Source organism: Penicillium rubens, assembly GCF_028828025.1.
Source record: "Penicillium rubens strain IBT 27055 chromosome Unknown utg000002l_segment0_segment0, whole genome shotgun sequence".
Classification (NCBI taxonomy): Eukaryota; Fungi; Ascomycota; class Eurotiomycetes; order Eurotiales; family Aspergillaceae; genus Penicillium; species Penicillium rubens.
Window position 1 is genome coordinate 6,705,863 of NW_026890600.1, and position 23,385 is coordinate 6,729,247.

Below are 23,385 nucleotides of genomic sequence, written 5' to 3' on the forward strand. Positions count from 1 at the left end.
AGGCACAGATCCCCACAGCGTTCAGTTGTGGTCTCGGTTTCACACCGTATAATTATTGTGGGGCCACCGACGATCTGGGGAAGATGCCCCATGGTGAAGACATGACACCTCGGCAGACAGGGGTTGATGGCATATGATTCCGAGCGGGGAGATCGACAGCGCTTTGTGGATAGGTGGCCTGCAACCACATAAACGTCCCTACGCCGCTAAACTACATAGTTATGCGTACATGCTTTTCATCAAGGCCTGAGGCAGTGTCATATGCCTGATATTTCAGGTATAATATATCCATGCCTCAGGCTACGGACCTAGAAGCCTTGGGACAATTGCTATTCCTTTCTTAGACGTCACTTGACCGTGAGTCTCTTTGTCTGGATACTCTCTTTGTATATAGAACCCATTTAGCCCCATTCACAACAACCAACTCAACATCTTGGTGGCGGAACAATAGCCATTGTGAATATATAAACCCAAACTTCAGTAGTTGCAAGGTCCATTCCTTATGATTTTCAACAAGTCAGATTTCTTCTCTCTTTCATCTGACTATTGCAACACAGTTCGATCAAAGCAAGACCTTCTCTTCATTAATAGCAAAATCAACCTTGTGGTTATTTGCATTGTATGTTCTGCCCCACCTCACCGCCGGCCAGCCACAGCCACGTGATCAAACATCCGTTTTGGTCGTCGGGTCTTTAGCTTCACTTCAATCTGCTTGCTAAAGTTTTGCTTTCTCTACCAGAACCTGTTACTGGTCTATTAAAACTCACCTCTAACCTCAACTGCCATCGCCTACCGTTTTAATCGCATCTTCATTGTTAGTCGCGCCGATAAGATCCGAAACGCCTTTATCGGGTGGCGCAAGTTCTTTTATCAGCACTGCTCCCTCTTTGTGAATTTCTCACCAACCTTTCACTTTTCCCTGACTCTACAATCGCCTTCGCCATGCTGCCTCAAATCACCTTGGAAACGCCTCTTGCGCGAGCAGTCGCAAATGTCATCCAGCCGAAATTGGTGGAGATGGGTTGGAGTGATGGCCAAGAGTCACCACTGATCGAATACATCGTTCTCATGCTGGTCAACGGCAAGACTGAAGAGCAAATAGCCACCGAGCTTTCAAATGATTTTCTTGGCCTCCAGGAAGGTGACACTGCGGCCCTCGAGTTTTCACAATGGCTTTTCACTCAAGTCGAGTTGCTCAACCAACAAATCAACGGGGCTGCTCCAGCCTCGAACGACACCACCATGGGCCAGCTGAACCCTTCGGCCATGGAATTCGACAACTCAGCTCAAACGACGCCCAATCCGTTCGGAGAGGCCAACGGCCAGGATGCCGAGATGGCGGAGGCCGGAAACGAGATGTAGGTTTTACCATGCCTTTCTGCTAATGCCTATAACATGCTGACAGTGCTCCTCAATAGCCCCACAGGACCGAAAGCGATGCGCAACGGCAGAGGCGGCAAGGGAAGGATGTTGAACCAAATCAATCGAAACCTAGACCGTGGCTCGGATGCAGCTCTGCACCGTGTGCGGGGACAAGGAAACGGGCGCATCGGTCACAACGGCCGGGGTCAAATGAGAGGCGGACAACAAAATGGTCGCGGTGGCCGTGCCATGGGAATGCAAGGCAACCCCATGATGCAGATGACCCCCGAAAACCAGATGCAGCTTATGTCGATGTTGGAGGAACAAGCTCGCATGATGTCGCAATTCATGCCTGGCTTCATGCCACCCGCTGTCAACCCCGCTTTCCAGACTGGTTCCCAGAATGGCCCTCAGGGTCGTTCGCTCTTCAATCGGGTCGAGCGAGGTGGCCAGCGTGGAGGAAAGCGCGGATACAACAAACCGAGAGCGGCAGAAGGAGCAGATGTGGACATGGACAGCACAACGGGTGGTGAACAAGATGAAAGCAACCCCGACACTGTGTGTCGCTTCAACCAACGATGCTCGCGACAGGATTGCCCGTTTGCCCATCAATCACCTGCCGCCCCCGAAGGTACTTCAATCGATCCTTCCGACACTTGCTCATTCGGTGCTGCTTGCAAGAACAAGAAATGCACCGGGCGCCACCCTTCACCAGCAGTGCGATCCGCTCACCAGGCAGAGGCCATGTGTCGGTTCTTTCCTCACTGTACCAACCCCACCTGTCCCTTCAAGCACCCGAGTATGCCAGTCTGCCGCAATGGAGCCGACTGCAAGACTGAAGGATGCAAGTTTACACATGTCGAGACCGCCTGCAAGTTTAATCCCTGCCTGAACCCCAAGTGCCCCTATAAGCACACCGAGGGCCAGCGCGGTGCTTACACCGACAAGGTGTGGACTCCGCACTCTGGGGAGCATGTCAGCGAGCGCAAGTTTGTCACGGATGTGGATGGACCGCAAGAGTTAATCAAACCGGAGACCGAGGAGAACACTCAGAGCCAAAGCCAGGAGCTGACTGCGTGACTCCGCCTGACATGACTGACAATGAAGAAAAGTCGAAAAAAAAACACACGTCCCACAACAGTCTGTTTCTGAAGCGAAGAATACTATGTACAATCCGATCTTGATCAATGAACGAGGAATGGCTGGAGGGAATGGCGTTGATACTCTTTATGCATTTGCTTTTGTTTCAGATACTATTATCTGGTCTGTTCATAGATTCCCCCGTTGACCTTCAAAAGAATAATACCGAAGCGAAGATGAATTCGCGAATGTCTCACGAACCACTGTGCAAGCGTAGGATTGCTGTAGGCAGACCAGCCCTGGAGGCTGCCCGCGTAGCTTAAGTAAGGACGGAAGCTCCCGAGGACCTTCGGGTTTAGCTTTAATTATCCCACCACCAACGTTGCTCAGATCAGCAGAGATGTTGCTACCATGTGTCTCTAGAGCAGTAAGACCAAGACGAACGCAATTGATTCATCTCAATGATCAGAAACGCGCATACACTGCCGCCGTTCTTGGTGGTGGCATCACTGGACTCACAGCCGCCTGGCAACTCGCGCAAGACCCTACATGCAAACAGGTCATCTTGTTCGAGAAAACGGACCGGCTCGGTGGTTGGATAAATTCTGAAACAGTTCCTGTTGATGGTGGCAATGTCGTGTTTGAGTATGGGCCGCGGACCTTAAAGAGCTCGCTGCCAGGATCACTCCCTCTGCTTTACCTGGTGAGTATTGCTCGTGTGCGCATACTCAGAATCGAAAAGCTTTCATATGCTGACCCTATTAAAAGGCTACAAATCTAGGCTTGTACGACGACCTCATTGTTACCCCCAACACGAGCCCCGCGGCCCGAAATCGTTACATTTACTACCCGGACCGTCTCGTTCGTATGCCGGCGCCAAAGCCTGAACTCTCTTTTGGGGAAAACTTGCAAATCTTTATGGATACTATGCAAGAGCCGCTATTTAACAAATTTCTCTCGGGGATAGCGAAGGATGTCTTCACTCCGCCCCGGCACCCAACCGAATGGGCGAAGGATGAATCTGTTGCCGACTTCATCAGACGTCGTTTTGGCCCCAATGTTGCAGATAATCTAGTCTCTGCTGTGTACCATGGAATCTATGCTGGTGATATCGATCGATTGAGTGCCCAAGCACTATTGGGTAGCATTCGCAACCTTGAGGGAGGCATTGGGGGCATCGGTGGGTTGGTTTCTGGTGGAGTTACGGCATCTCTTATCTCCAGGTCAATCTCTAAAACGAGAACTCGGAATATGGATGATTTCATGGCCATAGACGCCATGCCCGCAGGCCCCGAATTAGTGCGCCGTCAGCATGATTTAGAAGTCCTTGCGGCTGGAGCTAGTACCTTCACCTTTAAGAGGGGAGTCGGCCAGCTTATTCAAGCACTGATTGCTTCATTGAAAGCATCCGGCAAAGTCGACCTCCGATTGAACACAGAGATCAAAGCTTTGAGTAAAGAGTCTACTGCTGCCATTGCTGTATGTGAATTATTCTGCATTGCCATGCTATGTCCCTGAACTCCCTGGACCCTGAGATTGATGCTGACTGTCAATAGATGGAATATTGGTCACACAGGCACAATCAAATCAAGACATTTGACTATCGATATGTCATCTCCACTATCCCTCCAGTTTCACTTGCGAACATCATGCGCAAACCCGAACAGTCACATGCCGAGATGATCCCCGTCGGCTTAACCCCATCTCTATTACGCAAACAGAACTACGCCGTGACGGTAATGGTCGTTAATCTCTATTACCCAAATCCCAACCTTCTACCCGTGGAGGATGGCTTTGGATACCTCATACCGCGTTCGATCCCCTACAAGCAGAACCCAGAATGTGGACTTGGTGTCATCTTCGCCTCGTCCTCTAGTGTAGGGAACGGAGCGGACCCTTCATCATCTGAAGTCAGCCAAGATTCTGCACCTGGAACGAAACTCACCGTCATGCTAGGTGGACATTACTGGGATGGTTTCGAAGAGTATCCAGACCACGACACTGCAGTGAAAATGGCCCGCGACATGCTCAAGAGACACATGAATATCACCGATACTCCGACTGTCGCGCGGAGTCGTCTCCAGAAGGATGCTATTCCTCAGTACACAGTCGGCCATCTGGACCGTATGTATAAGCTCTCGCACACAGTTCGCAAGGAGTACAGCAAGCGGCTCATTCTCGCGGGAAACTGGTATAATGGCGTAAGTGTGGGCGACTGTGTCAAACAGGGTATCCTATCTGCCACCTACGGCATTGGAAGAATCCCGCTCAATGATGAGCCTAGTCCGTGGCGTCCATGGACTTCCTTTGATTATGAACGTTGGAACCTCCGGGGTGGCATTGTGACGTCTCCTGTTCGTCTTGTTGACTCCGAAATCTGATACCATGTGACTGGATCATGTGGTTTTCTACTTGTGTCTGGGAATGTACACGAAGGTCTAAGCCATGTATATTAAATGTATTATTGTAATATATATTTTTCTTGTTGAAAGTTGGAGATCGACGGCATTAGCAGGATACCAAACGTTTAAGGTGTTCACTTCCTAATGTCTAATCCAATTCCAGCCCATGTTCGGTCAACAGAATGTTGGATTTAATCCATTTATGAAGTCTGTTACTCTCCTCAGTTCTCAGATCTCAATTCAGGATCAAGGGCGGGGGAGCACCAGGACTCCCGATTGAGGGAACCGGATAGATGTGGCAGCAGCCTGAATCTCTCGCAGTCGAAGCGATGGGTGACTGGAAGGCTGGAACCGATTGGCGGCAATCTATCCTGCCATGAAGGTATCCCACATCACACTTCCCATCACGTGTCACAATGATGTAGGATAGCCTGATAGCCCCCGACGGACTCCCATGGTGGTTGCAGGTAGCCCTGGTGATGATTATATGCATATGGGCACATACTCAACACATGGGCATGGGGTATTGAATCTGATCTTACCCCGCGTTTAAGGTTCAAAAAGGCACTCAAGGAATCTCATTGCTTTCACCATTCTTCTTATCACCATTGGAATCAAAGCCCAACACATCCAGCTGCCGCACAAGTTCCTGAATCTTGATGACCTTCTCCAACTGCTCAGGCAACAGGGCCTCTCCCTGCTGCTTCTTGTCGCGAAGATCCCGCGCCTGGCGGAGTTTCTTCTTCAGACCGCGTGCTTTCTTCTCCTTCTCAGCTTCGAGATCAATCGGCTCTTCAGTAGGCTTTTCTTCCTTAGGTGCGGGTGCCGGGGCACGCCAATTGTTTGACTCTGCGCCCTTGCCCTCAGCGGTGGGGCCGGCTTCGTCAGTTTCCTTCGCATTTCGTTTGGCTTCGCGGCGTTTGGCGTTCTTGTTGCTGGCGGCAGTGGTGGCGGTGATTGTAGGTTTTGCTGCGATCTTGGTTTTATCGTCTTCACTACTCAAGGTTTCCGCACCCGGCACCCCGCCTTTTCCGCGGTTCTTCCATGCTGCCGCAGCCCGGTTTTTGTATAGTTCGACGTCCTCGAGAGGCTTGTAGCCAGGGCGCACGCGGATCTCTTTGCGCTTAGAACCGTCGGCACGGACTGAGGAGGGAATGTATCGTTCGCCGGTTTGAGCATTGGTGGTGATGCCGGACCTGGCGACGTTGGAGGCCATGGTGTGGTGTGGAGGGTCAAATTCGGGTAATGAAATTGTAAAATGAGAAATATCTGATAGCAACTTGACAGAGTCAAGCTCCAAGGCAGAGAGCAATAGCTTTAAAGATCGAAAGAGAAAAACAACGCGAACATCGAAAGTTGAGTGCGGAAGGCCGGAGGCTCGGCCAATCAGCGTACCGGCAATTCCCGCAGATTCAGCCTTCGCAACTTCAACCTCACAACTTCACCTCTCGTTGCCCCATCCTTCAGTCCAATCCTTTGATTTAGGTCGTGTGAAAACACCCCAATCCCTCACAATGGCTGGCGTATGTCTATACTCCCTCTCCCATATCCTCTATTTCCACTGCTATGTCCAGTACTGACTGACCTCTCGCATGACAGCTCGCAAACGTTATCTACTCGCATGTCTCCCCTTCCTAGGTCCTACGATCGCGATCGAAATTGTCCAATTGAAATCTAACCGAGGCATTATTCTCTGTGTTTAGGACCTTCATCCGCAAGAACACTGTTCTCCTGACCACCGCTTTTGCCGGCGCCTTTGCTTTCGAGCTGTGGGTTATATCGAATCTCCGAGCATGCTAGACATGTCGCACCCTTAATGCGGAAGACTGACCATGAAATGTCAAAACAGTGCCTTCGACATCACCTCCAACAAGGTCTGGGACAGCTGGAACCAGGGCGTATGTGAACCTCTTTCCCGATGGACCGTCTACAATACCCGAGGCTAGGACCCACGCTGACTATTTCTCTCTCACCCTACAGCGCCAATGGAAGGACATCAAGCACCGTTATATGGTTAAGGAGGAGGAGGACGACGAGTAAATAGACTTGCCGAAAGTGATGTTGGGTATACCCTACAGCGGGTAAGGGGGCATGGAAAAGCCAGCGAAGCTCATGCCTGTTGTTTCTCATCCCATATGTGGGCTTGTACGTGATAGATGGAAATCTGTATTTTGACTTGCAATCCTTCTGGTCCTCTGCATGATTTATGCGTTTTACCGCCTTCGTATACATCAAAAACACACGGAGTGTTCTTGCATATAAAGCTAAGATCATGCTTGAGGCAAATAGATCAGATTATTAAAGTGTCTCATCATCAAATACATCTGGGAAGAGGCCCCATAAGCGGCTGTATTGGTCTTTATAACTTCAAATGTTCAAAATGTGGCGTGTTTCCTGTGGGTAGTCAGGCCATGGATGTGGCGTTTACTGAGAGACCGGTCCCATCGATGTCATAGCGAAATATGTTACCTTCCGGTCTCTACAAACGATCCCTAATTTGATTTCTTGTATCCCTTTTTTTTTGTCCTTTTGGACCTTGAGCTCCACATTCAAATTTTAACCGCGTATGACTTCACCGTCTCTGTGCTGATCTGTTCGCCTGCATTGGTCCACCTTCACCCGTTGCTCTCACCTTCCCCCCACTACAAAGTATTAGTGTGTGAGCAACGTGAACTACATCTGAGAACCTTATCGACGAGATCCGGACCGATCGCCTGAACTCTCCCTTGAAAATTTCTTTTCCGCCTGCATACCCGCGAAGAAACCACCTGCGTCGGACCATTACTACCTTGAGCGCATTGTCGCGACAACGGCGCTCCATTCCATCACCCACTTGTGATAGCCCGAGCGGCCGCTACGATAGCTCGGCCACAACGACAAATCATGCTCATGCTCGGGGAATGTGAGAAGCTGCTCGGTGATGGTCTTCTCCGTTTGCCCAAGAAACACAATTTCCGCTATGGGCCCGCTGCCGAGAAGGACCTGCTAGAGCTTCTTTTCCGATCGCTTGTCGGACACAACACAGATCTGCTACAACAGCTGTTCCCAGAAGGAACTCCGGCCGGGCCATGGAAACTGGCGGAGGCTCAAGGTGCCCGGGAAGGAGCTGAATACAGCGAGGCAGCGAGGGGCAAGCGCTGCGGTCATATCTTCCGTGCTGGGGAAGCCACATACCGATGCGTGACCTGTGCCGCGGATGATACGTGCGTGTTGTGCAGTCGATGTTTCGACTCATCGGATCACACCGGACATCAATATCAGATTTCGCTTTCCTCCGGAAACTGTGGCTGCTGTGATTGTGGTGATGACGAAGCATGGCGCCTTCCGCTGTTTTGCGCAATCCATACCGATAGTGGTAATGCCAAGGGTAAACGGGCGCAGCGGCCATTGCCTTCTGAACTTGTGGATTCAATCCGCTTGACTATATCCCGTGCACTCGACTACTTCTGCGATGTTATCTCTTGCTCCCCGGAGCAATTGCGGCTGCCGAAGACTGTCGAGGGCATCAGGCAAGATGAGGAGGCCTCTCGGTTGCGTCCGGACTGGTATGGCGCTGGCGACGAAGAGGAAGAAGAACCGGAATTCGCGGTCATGCTGTGGAATGACGAGAAGCATACAATTCGCGATGTTTCTCACCAGGTCACCCGTGCTTGTCGCGAACGAGATAGCTTTGGCCTTGCGCGGGCTCATGAAACAAACGATATGGGCCGCAGTGTGATAAAGTATTCGAAGGACCTGAACAGGCTCTTAGGTGTTTCTAAAATCATTGAGGAGATCAAGGTTACTGTCACGGTGCGCTCTGCGCGCGACACTTTCCGCGAGCAAATGTGCACAACGATAGTGGAGTGGTTGGCTGATATTGCCGGCTGTGAAATCCTCGAGGACAATGAGATTTTCAGACAAATCATCTGTGAGGAGATGCTTACGCCCTGGAAGAAGGGCAGTGGGGGATATAACGAAGATATTGGCATGAAGGGCATTGACGACCACCAGCGGGCTGAAAGTCTTCCAGGTCGTACGCTCATGATCAATTTGCCTAACCATGGTCAGGTGATCTTGACCGCCAACGAAGACGAAGACGACATGCTTGATGAAGATGGTATAGACGAAGATGAAGACGAAGACTACGTCGAGGCACACGATGCGGATGATGAAGATGACGATGAAATGGACATCGAACTCTCTCGTGACCAGGATGAAGATGATGATATGGTCTTGGCAGGTGCAGATGACGAACTTGCTCTAGCAGAACGCATTCTCGCCGGACTGACGGGCACTCAGCCGCCACCTCCTCGACCGGCACCGGCTCAAACCGCAGAACGGCCCTCTGCAGAACGAGACCCGTCTGCATCTCAGAGTCCAGGTCCTGAATCCGCCCCTACTGGCTATATCCCCATCCCCAAGACTCCTGGTTCGCACCGGCAAAGGCCTTCCAACACAGACAGCCACTGGCAAGTTCGGCCGCCCATTCCCGGTCCAGGTGAAAAAGTACCTCCGTATGAAGACTTGTGGCAGCGTACTCGCCTAGACTGGATGGTGCTCTATGACTTGAGGTTGTGGAAGAAGACACGAACCGACTTGCGTGATCTCTACATTAGCACTGTTGTCAATGTTCCTCAGTTCAAGCGCATTATGGGTCTTCGTTTGTCTGCATTGTACACGGCTCTGGCTCAACTGTACCTCATCGCGGACCGAGAGCCGGACCACTCGATTGTCAACCTTTCATTGCAGCTTCTCACCACTCCCTCCATCACGGAAGAGATTGTCGTGCGAGGGAACTTCCTCACTAAAGTGATGTCTATCCTATATACCTTCTTGACCACGAGACAAGTCGGTGAACCACAATCCGTCAACCCCAACGCCACTCTGGCATTTGATGCTGGCTCGGTTACAAACAGACGTCTCTACCACTTCTTCCTTGATCTGCGATATCTTCTCCAATCTGAGTATGTACAGCACCGTGTGCGGACCGAGGAACAATATCTTCCCCAATTCCTTGACCTCGTCAAGCTGTCACAGGGTATTTGCCCTAATGTCCGCGCTGTTGGTGAACACGTTGAATACGAGACGGATGCTTGGATCAGTGCGTCGATTCTCATGCGGGAGATCAACCGACTTTGCCGCCAATTCTGCGAGTCTTTCCGCAACCCTGAAATTGACAACGGTGGCAACCTGCTGAGGGCAATCGAGACCACCACTACTACTGCGATTATCCATTCAACTGGAGTAGAACGCAAGCGGTTCGACCAGGCAGAAATAAAGGATGAAGTAAGATTCAAGCTGCTGCCACCTTTCGATTTCGAGGTAGGCGCTTCTGGCCAAGTCCCGTGTCATCGCGTAGTTGAATTCGTGGTGGAACGTGGATCTATCAGTTTCCACCACGCCCTTCACTACACGTTGTCATGGCTTGTTGAATGCGGAAGAGACATAAGCAGCGAGACTATGCGCGAGGTTCTCTTTGCCGCTGCCAATGACGCGAGGAGTGAGATCCATGCCGCTAAGAATGCAAACCCTAGTAGTATTGATGATGTTTTGCTTGCCCTTGGGCCGGAGGACTTGCTCCTGGCCATGTTTGACTATCCACTTCGAGTTTGCGCTTGGCTGGCGCAAATGAAGGCTGGCATGTGGGTTCGCAATGGTCTCAGCCTTCGGCATCAAATGTCGCAGTACCGTGGAGTCTCTTCTCGTGACTTTGCCTACTACAGAGATATCTTCCTTCTCCAGACTGCCCTAGTCACTTGTGATCCCAGCAGAGTTCTTGCTTCCATTGCGCACCGCTTTGGCATGGTTGACTGGATGGCCCGGAACTACATGCCCCGTCCTGGATACGAAGATGCCCAGATCGTGGATGTGGCAGAGGAATTTGTTCATCTACTGGTGATCCTCCTGACGGACCGAACATCTCTGACTGCCATTGATGACAGCACTCATCTCACCCGCGAAAACATCAAACGTGACATCGCTCATGTCTTGTGCTTCAAGCCGCTGTCTTTCTCTGACCTTTCGACCCGCCTTAGCGACAAGCTTCTGGACTCGGACATGTTCCAAGATGTGTTGGAAGATGTCGCCAACTTCCGCCCACCCGAGGGCTTGAGTGATTCTGGTACTTTCGAATTGAAGCCCGAACATCTTGATCTTATTGATCCATACAGCGCACACTATACAAAGAACCAAAGAGACGAAGCAGAAAACATCTACAGGGAATGGATGGCGAAAAAGACAGGCAAGAATGCCTCTGACATTGTTTTTGAGCCGAAACTTCGACCCGTTAGCTCCGGCGTGTTCTCCGATCTCCCCCGATTCGCCGGAACGATGCTGTTTGCACAGATTGTTCACCAATGTTTGGAATACGTTATTTCATCAAAAGAGTGTACACCGACTATTCCACCGACCCGTGTTGAGACTTTCCTTCAAGTGATTCTGCATCTTATCCTTGCAGCAGTGTTAGAAGATGATTCCGAGGAAACTGATATGGTAGAAGAGCATTCCAATTCCTTCAACTGGAATGCTTTGTCAAAGGCTCGAGAGATCAAGGCTGGCCATTTGACTATTGTTGGTTTATTGGAGAGAATTTCCGTCACGACTGAATTCGCTGCATCTGGCCCTAAAATCCGACACATACTCAAACGTCTGTGGCAAAAGCGCCCTCGCACGTATTCATCGGCAACTGCGTCTCTCAAATTCCCCTTTGACCGAATTGACACCAACTCTCCTGCAATTGATGCGGATAATGACAAGGAGATCAGGAAGAAGCAAGCATTGGAGAGGCAAGCCAAGGTGATGGCGCAGTTCCAGCAACAGCAGCAACAATTCCTGGACAGACAGGGTAACATCGATTGGGGCGAAGAAGATTTCAGCGATCTCGAGTCCGATACAGACGCCACCCCAGAGAAGAAGCTATGGAAGTACCCTAGCGGAACATGTATCTTGTGCCAGGAAGAGACCAGCGATTCGAGGCTCTACGGTACCTTTGCCTTGGTTCATGAAAGCACAATCCTGCGACAGACGGATATTAGGGACTCCGATAGAATTCGTGAGGTGCTCAGAACACCCACAAGTCTGGACAGATCCGCCGAAGAATTGCGACCATTTGGTGTATCCGGAGAGAACCATACTACCATCAAGCGTCTTGACTCCTCTGGTGGTGAAGTTATTAGCGAAAAAATTGGACTGAGTAAAGGGTTCAACGCAAAGAGTACTCTTCCTGGGCCTGTGACTACTGGCTGTGGACACATAATGCATTACTCCTGTTTTGAGCAGTACTTTGCGGCGACACAGCGGCGACACTCTCAGCAGGTTGCACGTCACCATCCCGAGAACACTGATCTCAAAGAGTTTGTCTGTCCTCTCTGCAAGGCTCTTGGGAATGCGTTCCTTCCCATCACCTGGAAGGGCAAGGAAGAGTCTCCACTTGTCCCGCTCAGCCCCTCCGAATCATTCGACCAGTGGATTCAATCAGGCCTCAAGCACACCTTGAATCAACAGCGAAACTTCCCAGTCCTTATGGAGAAGGAGAAGGCCTATCCCCAACCGTATACCGACGTCTTTATCGACTACTTGTCTAAGACCCTGGTCCCTTCGCTTTCCAGTAATATTGACCAACTGAGAGCCCCCTTTTTCCCAGCAACTGCCCCTGCACAATACATCACGCCAGCGCGCATGCCTATGCCCGGTGTTTTCCCTCCCACCGAAGACCTCTCGCCTTCCAGCCCACTTCAGCAGGTGTCGAGTCCCTTGGACAGCCCTGTGTCCGAACTGCTTCAGAGCTACAGGCGGCTCAAGAGCACACTCACGGCGAACCATATCAATTCGATGTTCAACAACACCTCTGAGGCGAATGGCAATGAAGATCTTGTACATACCGATTCTCTAATTCGCAGCTTCGGTTTCAGCATTGCTGCAGTCGAGATCGCGCAGCGTGGTGTCCAGTCAGAGCCTGGCTCGACTTTGCTCGACACAATTCCTTCGTTGACGCTTACCCATCTGCGCGTTCTATCAGAGACGGTCTTGACATATGCTGCTGTTGGGTGTCTTCACACCACGAGGCCGTCAAAAAGCAGTCCGACCAATGAGTTCCAGGAGATGCATCGTCAAAAGATCTGCCAGCTACTTGTCGGGCACCCTTGTTTGAGTGGCACAGCTTTGCTCAATGATGTCCGTAACATTGAGCCTCTGCTCGCCGTGGATACCTTTGTGTTCTTCGCAGAGTCATCATTGTCCCTGCTTCCAGTCCTTAATATTGATATCAGACATCTTGTCCGGATATGCTTCGTGGCTGAGATTGTTAAGGTCGCTGTCACTTTCATCCTTTGGCCGCTGGGTTTGAAAGAGGAACTCGCCACCCACCCCGAGGACCATACTATGGCCGCCGATGTATCTGAAGAGCAATTCGGAGTGACCAAACAGTTCTTCGACTCGATCGTTGCTGAACTGAAGGCGAACTCGCTTGGCCGTGCTGAAGGTTCCTCCTTCCCCGCTGAGAGTGGTTATGTCAAAGATGGAGAGGAAACTGCCACCCCAGGTATCATTACTGCCGTGCGGCGACTTGTTACGAGCTATGGATTGGCATTCTTGCGCAAGGCAGTTATCCTTCTTCATGTTCAGCACGGCGTCGAGTTCCCTAACACAGGATTCGCCGATGTGGAGTCCTCTGAGCTTGAGCGCCTAACCAAAGCACTTCAACTACCTTCTCTTGACGAGATTCTCGTGTCTGTCAAGCCCGCACGAAAGACGAACAGCCCCTTCGACGCAGTCATTTCAGGATGGATCTTCCACTGGAATGCCTCGCGCTCAGGCATCCGCTTCGAAGACCACCGTCTCTGGCCCAGTCTGTCGCACCCTGCTATCTTTGAGCTGGTTGGCCTGCCCAAGTACTTTGATAGCCTTATTGAAGAGGCAAACCGTCGCCGTTGCCCCAGTTCGAAGAAGGAGCTCACTGACCCCAGTATCTGTTTATTCTGCGGAGAAATATTCTGCTCACAGGCAGTCTGCTGCATGACAAACAAGCTTGGCGGCTGCAACCAACATCGTCAAAAGTAATTATACCCTCCCACTCCTTGCATGTACTCTTCAGCTAACCAGTCTTCCATAATAGATGCGGCAAAAACATTGGTCTTTTCATCAATATTCGCAAATGCACGGTTCTCTATCTGCACAACACGAACGGATCATGGCATTACGCGCCCTACCTCGACCGTCACGGCGAAGTCGACCCCGGTCTCCGCCGCAACCGCCAGCTTATCCTCAATCAGAAGCGGTACGACCGGCTACTGCGCGATGTTTGGTTGTCACACTCGATCCCTGCAACCATCAGCCGCAAGCTGGAGTCCGAGATGAACAACGGAGGCTGGGAGACTATCTAAAGAATAACGAAAATTGGGTTTCTTTTGCGCTTGTTGGCGTGCGTGCGCTTAGATTTCTTACTTTCGAATCTTTAGCGGCGAATTGGAAACGATCCTCATCGCGTCTTTTAATCGCCTTTCTCGTTTCCTTTCGTCACTATGCATCACTACTCTGTTTTCATCTGTTTCACTGTATATCGAACATGGTTTTCATCAATAGGTTCACTTGGTAGTTATGATTCAAAAATACCAGGCTACATTCAACTCGAATTTGGATTAGATGTGAATCATCATTGCTGATTCCCCCGAGGTAGTCGACATGACTTTATTATGCTGCATATATTCCAAGGTTGGTCCTTTATAGTTCCCAAATAGGCTTAGTGCTAACCCCAGTTAACACAATGTCTACCCACTGTACCTACCCTACTCGTCTCTCACTTTCAACTCTGATCTTTTATTTTCCCAACTTCATCTACCGGTTCTGCTTTCTCCACATTGATCCTTCACTCTCAACGTTGATATACCTATTCCAATTCTCTAACTCTGCACTGTTCAACACCCGACGCACGTTGTTTTCTCAACACTGATTCCTCTGTTTGTTCGCCGTGTTGCTTGTTGATTTTTTCTTTTACTGTTTGACCTACTCTTGTATCTGGAAATTCAGTTTCATCTCAGTTTGACCTCTCTTCACTTTGAGACGACGTATCTGGCAACTCAATGGACACTCTTCCCTCCCCCTACACCGGGAATGGGGAAGAAGGACCGCAATTCCTCGGCCACCGCTGCGACAAGCAACACCTAAATGAGGGAAGAGAGACGATATAGGTTCGACACTGAAGCTGCTGTGTATGATCGCCTCCACAAGAACCGTCCGGCCGGCCATCATCTTTTTCCCAAGTGCATCGCAAGGGGAAATATCTTGTGCTCAAGTTTGTTTCCAGCAGGTTATGCGAGTATACTGGAACGTCGTGAGGGAGAACTACTTTTGATATATGGCATAGCCTGAACGCAAACGAGCGGGCTTATGTTGAAGGTGAATGCTTGAAGGCAATCCACGCATTTCGGTCAATCTCCATTCGTCTGGACGACCCAGGGATGCACAATGTTCTGTATGCAAGGGAAAAGTCGGACTTTGACGCTTCTTGATTTTGAGGTCGCTGTGGAGCTTCTGCCCGATTCATACATCCCCACGAATTACGAGATGAAGCGAATCTTCAGATCAGCCTCGACCCTGGAAGGAGAACAAGGCGGTTAAGTCCGACTTCGTCATGTTCTCGGTGTTTTGGTTTTTTTTTTCTTTTTTTAACTGTATTATTAAAATTTGCGAGTGACCTGACTCCTGTATCTATTAGCATATGTCTTCCCGCCCTTCACTCGATGGCAAGAGACATTTGAGTCACCTAGTAGCGATGAATATATATTGATACCCAACATGCTTTCTATATCCTGCACATTTACGGTCCATATACCTAGTTCACTCGTAGTACATATCGGACAAGAATCATAAAAAAATACAAAAGCCATCGCCCGGAGTCCGGCAGCTTGAGATCAAACGGCACTCGAGCTGAGGATGGACGGGGATCCAAGAGGCATGCGCCAATGTCGCCAACAACCGCTAGGCCAAGTTCCCACCCATCCAGTTCTACACCGAGCAGTGCCATCTGTCAAGTAGATTCAAATTAGAGAATAGCGATGCAAGTACTAGGTTGCCTTCATATTGAAATGCCGATCTTGCTTAGGGAAAATGTGACCAAGCTTGTTCGGAGATAGTCTTATCAGTGCCAAGCCGGATCTTCACTTCTTAAACATGAGCCTTTCTTAACTTCAATCCCAAGCAACTTGAGCTCGCGAATCATGAATAACGAGCAGTTTCGCCGGCTACTAGCCGACCAGTCATCATCAAAACCAAAGGACCAGAGCCCAGCGCCTGGTCGCGATACGTCGCGTGGTGGCGCAACTCCGGGCGGGTCACTGGGGTCGCGAATGCGGTCCAGTATTCCCATGACACCGTACGTCGCTAGATTTGCGGATTGCTATGATTTCGGAGGAAGCTAACAACCATGGCCTTGCTCTAGACGTTCAGTTACTGGTGTGGACTTTGCTCGTCAGCTATTTGACCAACGTCGCGAGGGCGATCGACCTTCGAAGCGATTCAAGTCCTCCGCCGCGCCCAAGGGTACCTCGCTACCCACCGGTTATCAGGATCGTGCGAAATTGCGCAATGCGGAGGACGAAAATGAGAACAGCACGGGTCTGGAGGCACGTATCAAGGCACTCGAGGATATGGTTAAGTTGGGACAAATCGACCAAGCTACCTTCGACAAACTCCGCCGAGACCTCGGAGTCGGAGGTGACCTCGCAAGCACACACATGGTCAAAGGGCTGGATATGGATCTACTGAGAAGGGTCAGAGCTGGTGAGGACGTGTCGCGAACGGCCGAAAAACCTGCTCCACCCCCCGAAAAAGAAGACGCAGATGAGGAATTCGAGCGTATGATGGAAGAGAAGGGGCTCGAGGAGATTTCCGCTGTACCTAAGCAACAGAAAGAAAAGAAGAAGGGGACCATGGCACCGCCGCCTGCTAGGCCTAAGACCCGCGATGAAATCCTGCGGGAATTGAGGGCAAGCCGGGCTGCTGCCGCACCTGCTCCGCCGCCGGAGTCCATACTCGGCTCAAAATTCAAGAAGCTGAGCGATGGAAAGCCCGAGAAGAAGAGATTTGTGGAGCGTGATGAGACCGGTCGTCGACGCGAAGTGCTCCTCATCACCGATGCGCAAGGAAACACGAAGAGGAAGACCAGGTGGCTTGATAAGCCAGTTGAAGTGCCTGAGCCTGCCGCGGGAGACCTTATGATGCCCGATGCAAGTGTCAAACCCCTCGGTATGGACATTCCAGCTGATATTGCTGCCCGTGCCGCTGCACAAGAGGCACCCGAGGATGACGACGACAACATATTTGCCGGTGTCGGTGATGATTACAATCCTCTCGCTGGACTCGAAGACGAGTCATCGTCTGATGAAGATGGCGAAGTGGCAGGTGCGGCTACTAGAAAACCTGAGAAGGCTTTTGTCAGTGAAGAAGAGAAGGAGCCTGCTGCGTCTGAAACAGCACCTGTGAAACCCAAGAACTACTTTGCGACTGGGACCTCGACTACATTAGAAGAGGAGTCTGTCGATCGATCCAATCCCCTCACAAGAGATCCAACCATTCTTGCCGCCCTCAAACGAGCTGCAGCCCTCCGACAGCGCTCTCCCTCGGCAGATGGTGAAGAAGATCAGTCTTCTGATACAGCCCTTCGTAACAAGCGCTTCATTGAAGAAGCACGCCGGCAAGACGCCATGGATGCTGCAGATATGGATATGGGATTCGGAGGAAGCCGCAACGAAGACGGAGAGGAGGAAGACGATGGTCCCCTGCTCGACTTTGACGACAACGAGCGAGGCGGGAAAAAGAGAAAGCGTGGCCCCAAGAAGAAGAAGAAGGGTGACAAAGATAGTGTCACGGATGTTATGCGCGTTGTCGAGGGTCGCAAGAAGGAGACTTCATGAGTGTCATTGGCAGGAGGTCTTGGGCCTTCCGTTGTCTCCTACATGTACTTTCTAGTATAGAATGGAATACCCTACGTACTATGCTATGTTCTTCTCTACCTGTCTGCCGAATTTCCATCATGGCGCGGGGGCCATTCGATCACCGGCGTTTACAACCTGTTGGATTCCTTTTCCTGACTTGGTGAATATCATTATAATGAGATTACATCTACGGCACATCGTTCCATATACTCCACGTATTATATATACAGGTACTCGGCTGCGTATCCAGACTTCACTAAAGACAACATAGGACTTTGGTAATCTGAATACCTAGTTCGCTTGATAGAGATCACCTTGGGTAGACGCATTACAGCATTAAGAATATTCCCATGTCTTTCCTAGCATCTCGTTTGAAGGTTATTCTCTGCCGTGTAGTCCGGTGGACACCTGCGTCACCATCTAGTAAGCCTTGCTTGTACGGTTCAATGTATTTAGTCCGTCGATATCTTCGGCGTCGGACGTGTATGAGATGAGTTTACGTGGCTAACGTGTCCATGTGATCTCAGGCTTATGCTTTGTCTAAAGGGGACGTGTGTCTTGCCTCTGCAGATGGATATAGATGGCTGCATATCTTTATAATACCGTACAGGATATCAATATACCGACGTAGATACCAATATATCCAAATGGGAGACAATGGACTTCCCAGACTGACTCTTGGACTTCGCTGTCGCATCTCCTTAGACAGGGCGTATAGCCAGTGGAGACATGCGACATGTTAACTTAGTGAGGGTGGTACTTTCCCTATTTGAGACAGCCCTACTAGTAATTAGCTACTTTTCCCAAAACAGAAGGAACCCCCAGCTTCACTCCCAGCTTCAACCTATAAATACCCTCCTCCCCCCTCTTCTCTTCCAATTTTTTTCTTCCTCCTACATCCATCTTGCTTCCATCTGTCCATCCACTTCCCATCCACTTCCCATCAATCTTTCATCAATCTTTCATCCCCCCATGGCGACTTGGGCTTTTGTTCATCATTCATGGCTTCATGGCCATCTTCTCTCTACAACCCTCTCTTCTTCTGCGTCTATGTGACGCGTCTACACCATGGTCACGTCTACACCATGGTCACGTCGCCTTGGTGATGTTCACTGGTATGTTCCTTCCATCATTTGCTCCTTCCATTATTTGTTCCTTCCTTCCGTTGCTTCCTTCCTTCCCTTTCCTTCCCTTTCCTTCCTATGTCTCGCCTTGTTGTCTCTGTTTCCCATTGTGCCCCTTCCCAACCACTCCATGTGTTCGTCTCATGTTGTAATATTGCTTTCGTCCCATGGTACCATTGTATCATGCCATCATGCCCGCCTCTCAATACCCCATCGTGTGTCTATGCTTATCGTTCCTTCATGTCCCACATCGATGAGCAATGTTGGAACCTGTTCGGCTACCCAGCTAATGAATTACAGAGACCAAAACACAAGTCTATGCTTGTGATTCATGCCGACTCCGCTTGATGTCTTCCCTCTGCTCATGGGATGAAAGGCCTCATGATGACCCGTCGTGGTTCAGGTGAGAACTCTAGCGTTATCAACCCCACGGTTCTTTTGGCTCGCATCAACGAGTGGAAGACCTCACCAGTCCATTGACTGACGCAGGGAAACTTTTTTCTCCTCTGCCTTTAGGGATCTATCCAATCAACCGCCCAATCAGTCCATTCACCCATCCAGTCCACCATCCACCAAGTCATCCATCCAGTCAACCATTGAGCCAACCCCCAGCCAATCCTCCAGTCAATCCAGTCAATCCAGTCAATCCAGTCAATCCAGTCAATCCAGTCAATCCAGTCAATCCAGTCAATCCAGTCAATCCAGTCAATCCAGTCAATCCAGTCAATCCAGTCAATCCAGCCAACCCAGTCAATCATCCAGTCAATCCTTTCAGTCAACAATCTCCACTTCCAGCCAATTCTCCAGCCAATTCTCCAGTCAATCCAGTCAATCCAGCCAACCCCGTCAATCATCCAGTCAATCCAGCCAACCCCGTCAATCATCCAGTCAATCCTTTCAGTCAACAATCTCCACTTCCAGCCAATTCTCGAGTCAATTCTCCAGTCAATCCAGTCAATCCAGTCAATTCAGGCAATCCAGCCAACCCCGTCAATCACCCAGTCAATCCTTTCATCAACAATCTCCACTTCCAGCCAATTCTCCAGTCAATCCTCCAGTCAATCCAGCCAACCCCGTCAATCATCCAGTCAATCCTTTCAGTCAACAATCTCCACTTCCAGCCAATTCTCGAGTCAATTCTCCAGTCAATCCAGTCAATCCAGCCAACCCCGTCAATCATCCAGTCAATCCTTTCAGTCAACAATCTCCACTTCCAGCCAATTCTCCAGTCAATCCTCCAGTCAATCCAGCCAACCCAGTCAATCATCCAGTCAATCCTTTCAGTCAGCAATCTACACTTCCAGCCAATCCTCCAGTCAATCCAGTCAATCCAGCCAACCCAGTCAATCATCCAGTCAATCCTTTCAGTCAGCAATCTCCACTTCCAGCCAATTCTCCAGTCAATCCAGTCAATCTTCCAGTCAACCATCCAGCCAATCAAACACTTGCAGTCTTACCGTGGCGGGCTTCGGCTTCAGGACAATCGGCAGGCTGGTCAAACAATTCACTTCACCTAACTGTTTCAATCAAGCCAATTCAACCAACTACTTCAGTCAACCACCTTAATCAACCACCTCGATGAAGCACTTCCAGCCTGACCGTGGCGGGCCTTCCGGCTTCAGGACAATCGGCAGGCTGGGCAGTCAATGCACTTCGATCACCACCTCACTCGACCACCTCAATCGACCACCTCAATCGACCAGCCTCAATCACCCACTTCCAGTCTGACCGTGGCGGGCCTTTCGGCTTCAGGACAATCGGCAGACTGGTCAATCACCCACCTCGATATCACCCACTTCCAGTCTGACCGTGGCGGGCCTTTCGGCTTCAGGACAATCGGCAGACTGGTCAATCACCCACCTCGATATCACCCACTTCCAGTCTGACCGTGGCGGGCCTTTCGGCTTCAGGACAATCGGCAGACTGGTCCGTCAACTATCCCACTTCGATCCACCACTTCGATCACCCACTCCAACAAACCACTTCCAGTCTGACCGTGGCGGGCCTTCCGGCTTCAGGACAATCGGCAGGCTGGGCAGTCAATGCACTTCGATCACCACCTCACTCGACCACCTCAATCGACCAGCCTCAATCACCCACTTCCAGCCTGACCGTGGCGGGCCTTCCGGCTTCAGGACAATCGGCAGGCTGGGCAGTCAATGCACTTCGATATCACCCACTTCTAGTCTGACCGTGGCGGGCTTCGGCTTCAGGACAATCGGCAGGCTGGTCAATCACCCACCTCGATCACCCACCCTATCACCACCCCCAATCAACCACCTCGATAAACCACTTCCAGTCTGACCGTGGCGGGCCTTTCGGCTTCAGGACAATCGGCAGACTGGTCAAGTAATCCGATCCATCCATCCACTTCGATCCACCGCTTCAATCCACCGCTTCAATCCACCGCTTCAATCCACCGCTTCAATCCACCACTTCCACAAACCACTCCAACAAACCACTTCCAGTCTGACCGTGGCGGGCTTCGGCTTCAGGACAATCGGCAGCTGGTTTGGTCAACCAACCACCTCAATTAAGCACTTCCAGCCTGACCGTGGCGGGCCTTCCGGCTTCAGGACAATCGGCAGACTGGTCAGTCAACTATCCCACTTCGACCAACCACTTCGACCAACCACCTTGATCCACTACCTCGATCGACCACTTCCAGCCTGACCGTGGCGGGCTTCGGCTTCAGGACAATCGGTAGGCTGGTCAGTCAACTATCCCACTTCGATCCACCACTTCGATCAAATACCTCGATCCACTACCTCGATCCACTATCTCGATCAACTACCTCGATCGACCACTTCCAGTCTGACCGTGGCGGGCTTCGGCTTCAGGACAATCGGCAGGCTGGGCAGTCAATACACTTCGATCACCACCTCAATCAACCACCTCAATCAACCACCTCAATCAACCACCTCAATCAACCACCTCAATCAACCACCTCAATCAACCACCTCAATCAACCACCTCAATCAACCACCTCAATCAACCACCTCAATCAACCACCTCAATCAACCACCTCGACCAGCCTCGATCACGCACTTCCAGTCTGACCGTGGCGGGCTTCGGCTTCAGGACAATCGGCAGGCCAGTCTGATCAACTAACCATTTCAATCAACCACCTCGATGAACTACCTTGACTATAGCCACCGTTCTTCTTGCCCTGTGGCAGTCGATTCATACCAGGTGAGAACTCCAGCGTTATTTCAACCCCACGGTTCTTTTGGCTCGCAACGAGTGGGAGACCTCACCAGTCCATTGGCTGACGCAGGGAAACTTTTCTCTCCTCTGCCTTTAGTGATCTTGACATTCTTTGCCACTTTGCCATATCGAACAGGGCCTTGCCTGCGATAAGTGTTGACCACGCCCGCACTACAGGCTATGGCATCACCGCCAACGTCACCGTCAAAGGCAGAGACAAATACCTCCATCCGCACACCTACACCTTCAGGTAAGGTCTCTGAGCGGACAACACATGGAAAGGAGGTAGAATACAAAACGGACAACTTCCACCCCCCAGCCTCCTTAGGTAGTCAGATAGAGTTCCGCGATGATGGACCTTACCAGCTTTTGCTGACACTTGTTGGTTCTTACCAGGCACCTCCATACCCACAGCGGAGTCAGCAAATTTCCCAACTTGGTCACTCCAAGTCGACGCCGAGAGCTACTTGCCCTTCCGGCCGCCTTTCAAGGCTGATTCCCATAGCTGATCCAGCAGCCTCTGCCGACTCGAATCCACTCCAATTGATTTTCCAATGCATGGTACCGAGGAAATCGTCACTGGCAATCCAAACATTGCACATTCAGGTGAGGTTCCTGAGCGAACAATACATGGGAAGGAGGTTGAGTGCACCAGCGTCACCCTCCATAGGTAGTTAGATAGGTTCTGCGATGGGATCTCACCAGCTTTTGCTGACGCTTGTTGGATTTTACCAGGCATATCCACACTACCAGCTGACTCACCGTGACCTGCCAACTTGTTGCCCACTTGAACGCACTCGCAAGTGGATTTCCAATGCAGCATACATCAGTATGCATGCACCCACACCAACAAACTGAATATTTAGGTGAGGTTCCTGAGCGGACAATACATGGGGAGGAGGTTGAGCGCACCAGCGTCACGCTCCATAGATAGTTAGATAGGTTCTGCGATGGGATCTCACCAGCTTTTGCTGACGCTTGTTGGTTTTTACCAGACATCAACACATCCGTGCCGTCTAGTCGGGCCTGCTTGCCACTCTGTGCTCCGCACCTGTCTCTCCAACATACAAGACAAAGCGATTGCCACTCCTGCATCTTTAGGTAAGGTCCCTGAGCGGACAACACATGGAAAGGAGGTTGAATATAACCCAAACGGACAACCTCCACCCCCCAGCCTCCTTAGATAGTTAGATAGAGTTCCGCGATGATGGACCTTACCAGCTTTTGCTGACGCTTGTTGGGTTTCCAGGTCCATACCAACTGCCAATCTCACTAAATCTGCCATCGACTCAAATTTCC

The 23,385-nt window shown here is 50.7% G+C and overlaps 8 protein-coding genes across 8 annotated transcripts; 6 read left to right on the forward strand and 2 right to left on the reverse strand.

Moving 5' to 3' along the window:
- Positions 1-942: 942 nt before the first annotated feature.
- N7525_005035 (mRNA-binding protein NAB2) lies at positions 943-2,442 on the forward strand (the record flags this gene model as incomplete). Its single annotated transcript, XM_002565211.1, has 2 exons — positions 943-1,358; positions 1,419-2,442. 2 exons carry the CDS (start codon positions 943-945, stop codon positions 2,440-2,442), a joined length of 1,440 nt encoding a protein of 479 aa, XP_002565257.1.
- Positions 2,443-2,842: 400 nt separating this feature from the next.
- Positions 2,843-4,823, forward strand: hem14 (oxygen-dependent protoporphyrinogen oxidase; the record flags this gene model as incomplete). The annotated part of the gene is made up of 3 exons (XM_061213257.1): positions 2,843-3,145; positions 3,211-3,921; positions 3,999-4,823. 3 exons carry the CDS (start codon positions 2,843-2,845, stop codon positions 4,821-4,823), a joined length of 1,839 nt encoding a protein of 612 aa, XP_061070278.1.
- A 589-nt stretch (positions 4,824-5,412) lies between these two features.
- Positions 5,413-6,060, reverse strand: N7525_005037 (putative RNA binding protein Pym; the record flags this gene model as incomplete). Its single annotated transcript, XM_002565209.2, has 1 exon — positions 5,413-6,060. The coding sequence occupies one exon, from the start codon at positions 6,058-6,060 to the stop codon at positions 5,413-5,415; it is 648 nt and encodes a 215-aa protein (XP_002565255.2).
- A 298-nt stretch (positions 6,061-6,358) lies between these two features.
- Positions 6,359-6,884, forward strand: N7525_005038 (cytochrome b-c1 complex subunit 9; the record flags this gene model as incomplete). Its single annotated transcript, XM_061213258.1, has 5 exons — positions 6,359-6,367; positions 6,444-6,463; positions 6,548-6,613; positions 6,694-6,742; positions 6,825-6,884. 5 exons carry the CDS (start codon positions 6,359-6,361, stop codon positions 6,882-6,884), a joined length of 204 nt encoding a protein of 67 aa, XP_061070279.1.
- Positions 6,885-7,727: 843 nt separating this feature from the next.
- N7525_005039 (putative ubiquitin-protein ligase E3 component (UBR1)) lies at positions 7,728-14,206 on the forward strand (the record flags this gene model as incomplete). Its single annotated transcript, XM_002565208.1, has 2 exons — positions 7,728-13,879; positions 13,939-14,206. 2 exons carry the CDS (start codon positions 7,728-7,730, stop codon positions 14,204-14,206), a joined length of 6,420 nt encoding a protein of 2,139 aa, XP_002565254.1.
- Positions 14,207-16,039: 1,833 nt separating this feature from the next.
- Positions 16,040-17,734, forward strand: N7525_005040 (uncharacterized protein; the record flags this gene model as incomplete). The annotated part of the gene is made up of 2 exons (XM_002565206.2): positions 16,040-16,194; positions 16,261-17,734. The coding sequence occupies 2 exons, from the start codon at positions 16,040-16,042 to the stop codon at positions 17,732-17,734; spliced, it is 1,629 nt and encodes a 542-aa protein (XP_002565252.2).
- Positions 17,735-19,263: 1,529 nt separating this feature from the next.
- Positions 19,264-21,183, forward strand: N7525_005041 (uncharacterized protein; the record flags this gene model as incomplete). The annotated part of the gene is made up of 4 exons (XM_061213259.1): positions 19,264-19,282; positions 19,852-20,373; positions 20,502-20,601; positions 20,682-21,183. 4 exons carry the CDS (start codon positions 19,264-19,266, stop codon positions 21,181-21,183), a joined length of 1,143 nt encoding a protein of 380 aa, XP_061070280.1.
- Positions 21,184-22,743: 1,560 nt separating this feature from the next.
- Positions 22,744-23,371, reverse strand: N7525_005042 (uncharacterized protein; the record flags this gene model as incomplete). The annotated part of the gene is made up of 2 exons (XM_061213260.1): positions 22,744-23,264; positions 23,305-23,371. 2 exons carry the CDS (start codon positions 23,369-23,371, stop codon positions 22,744-22,746), a joined length of 588 nt encoding a protein of 195 aa, XP_061070281.1.
- Between the last annotated feature and the right edge of the window lie 14 nt (positions 23,372-23,385).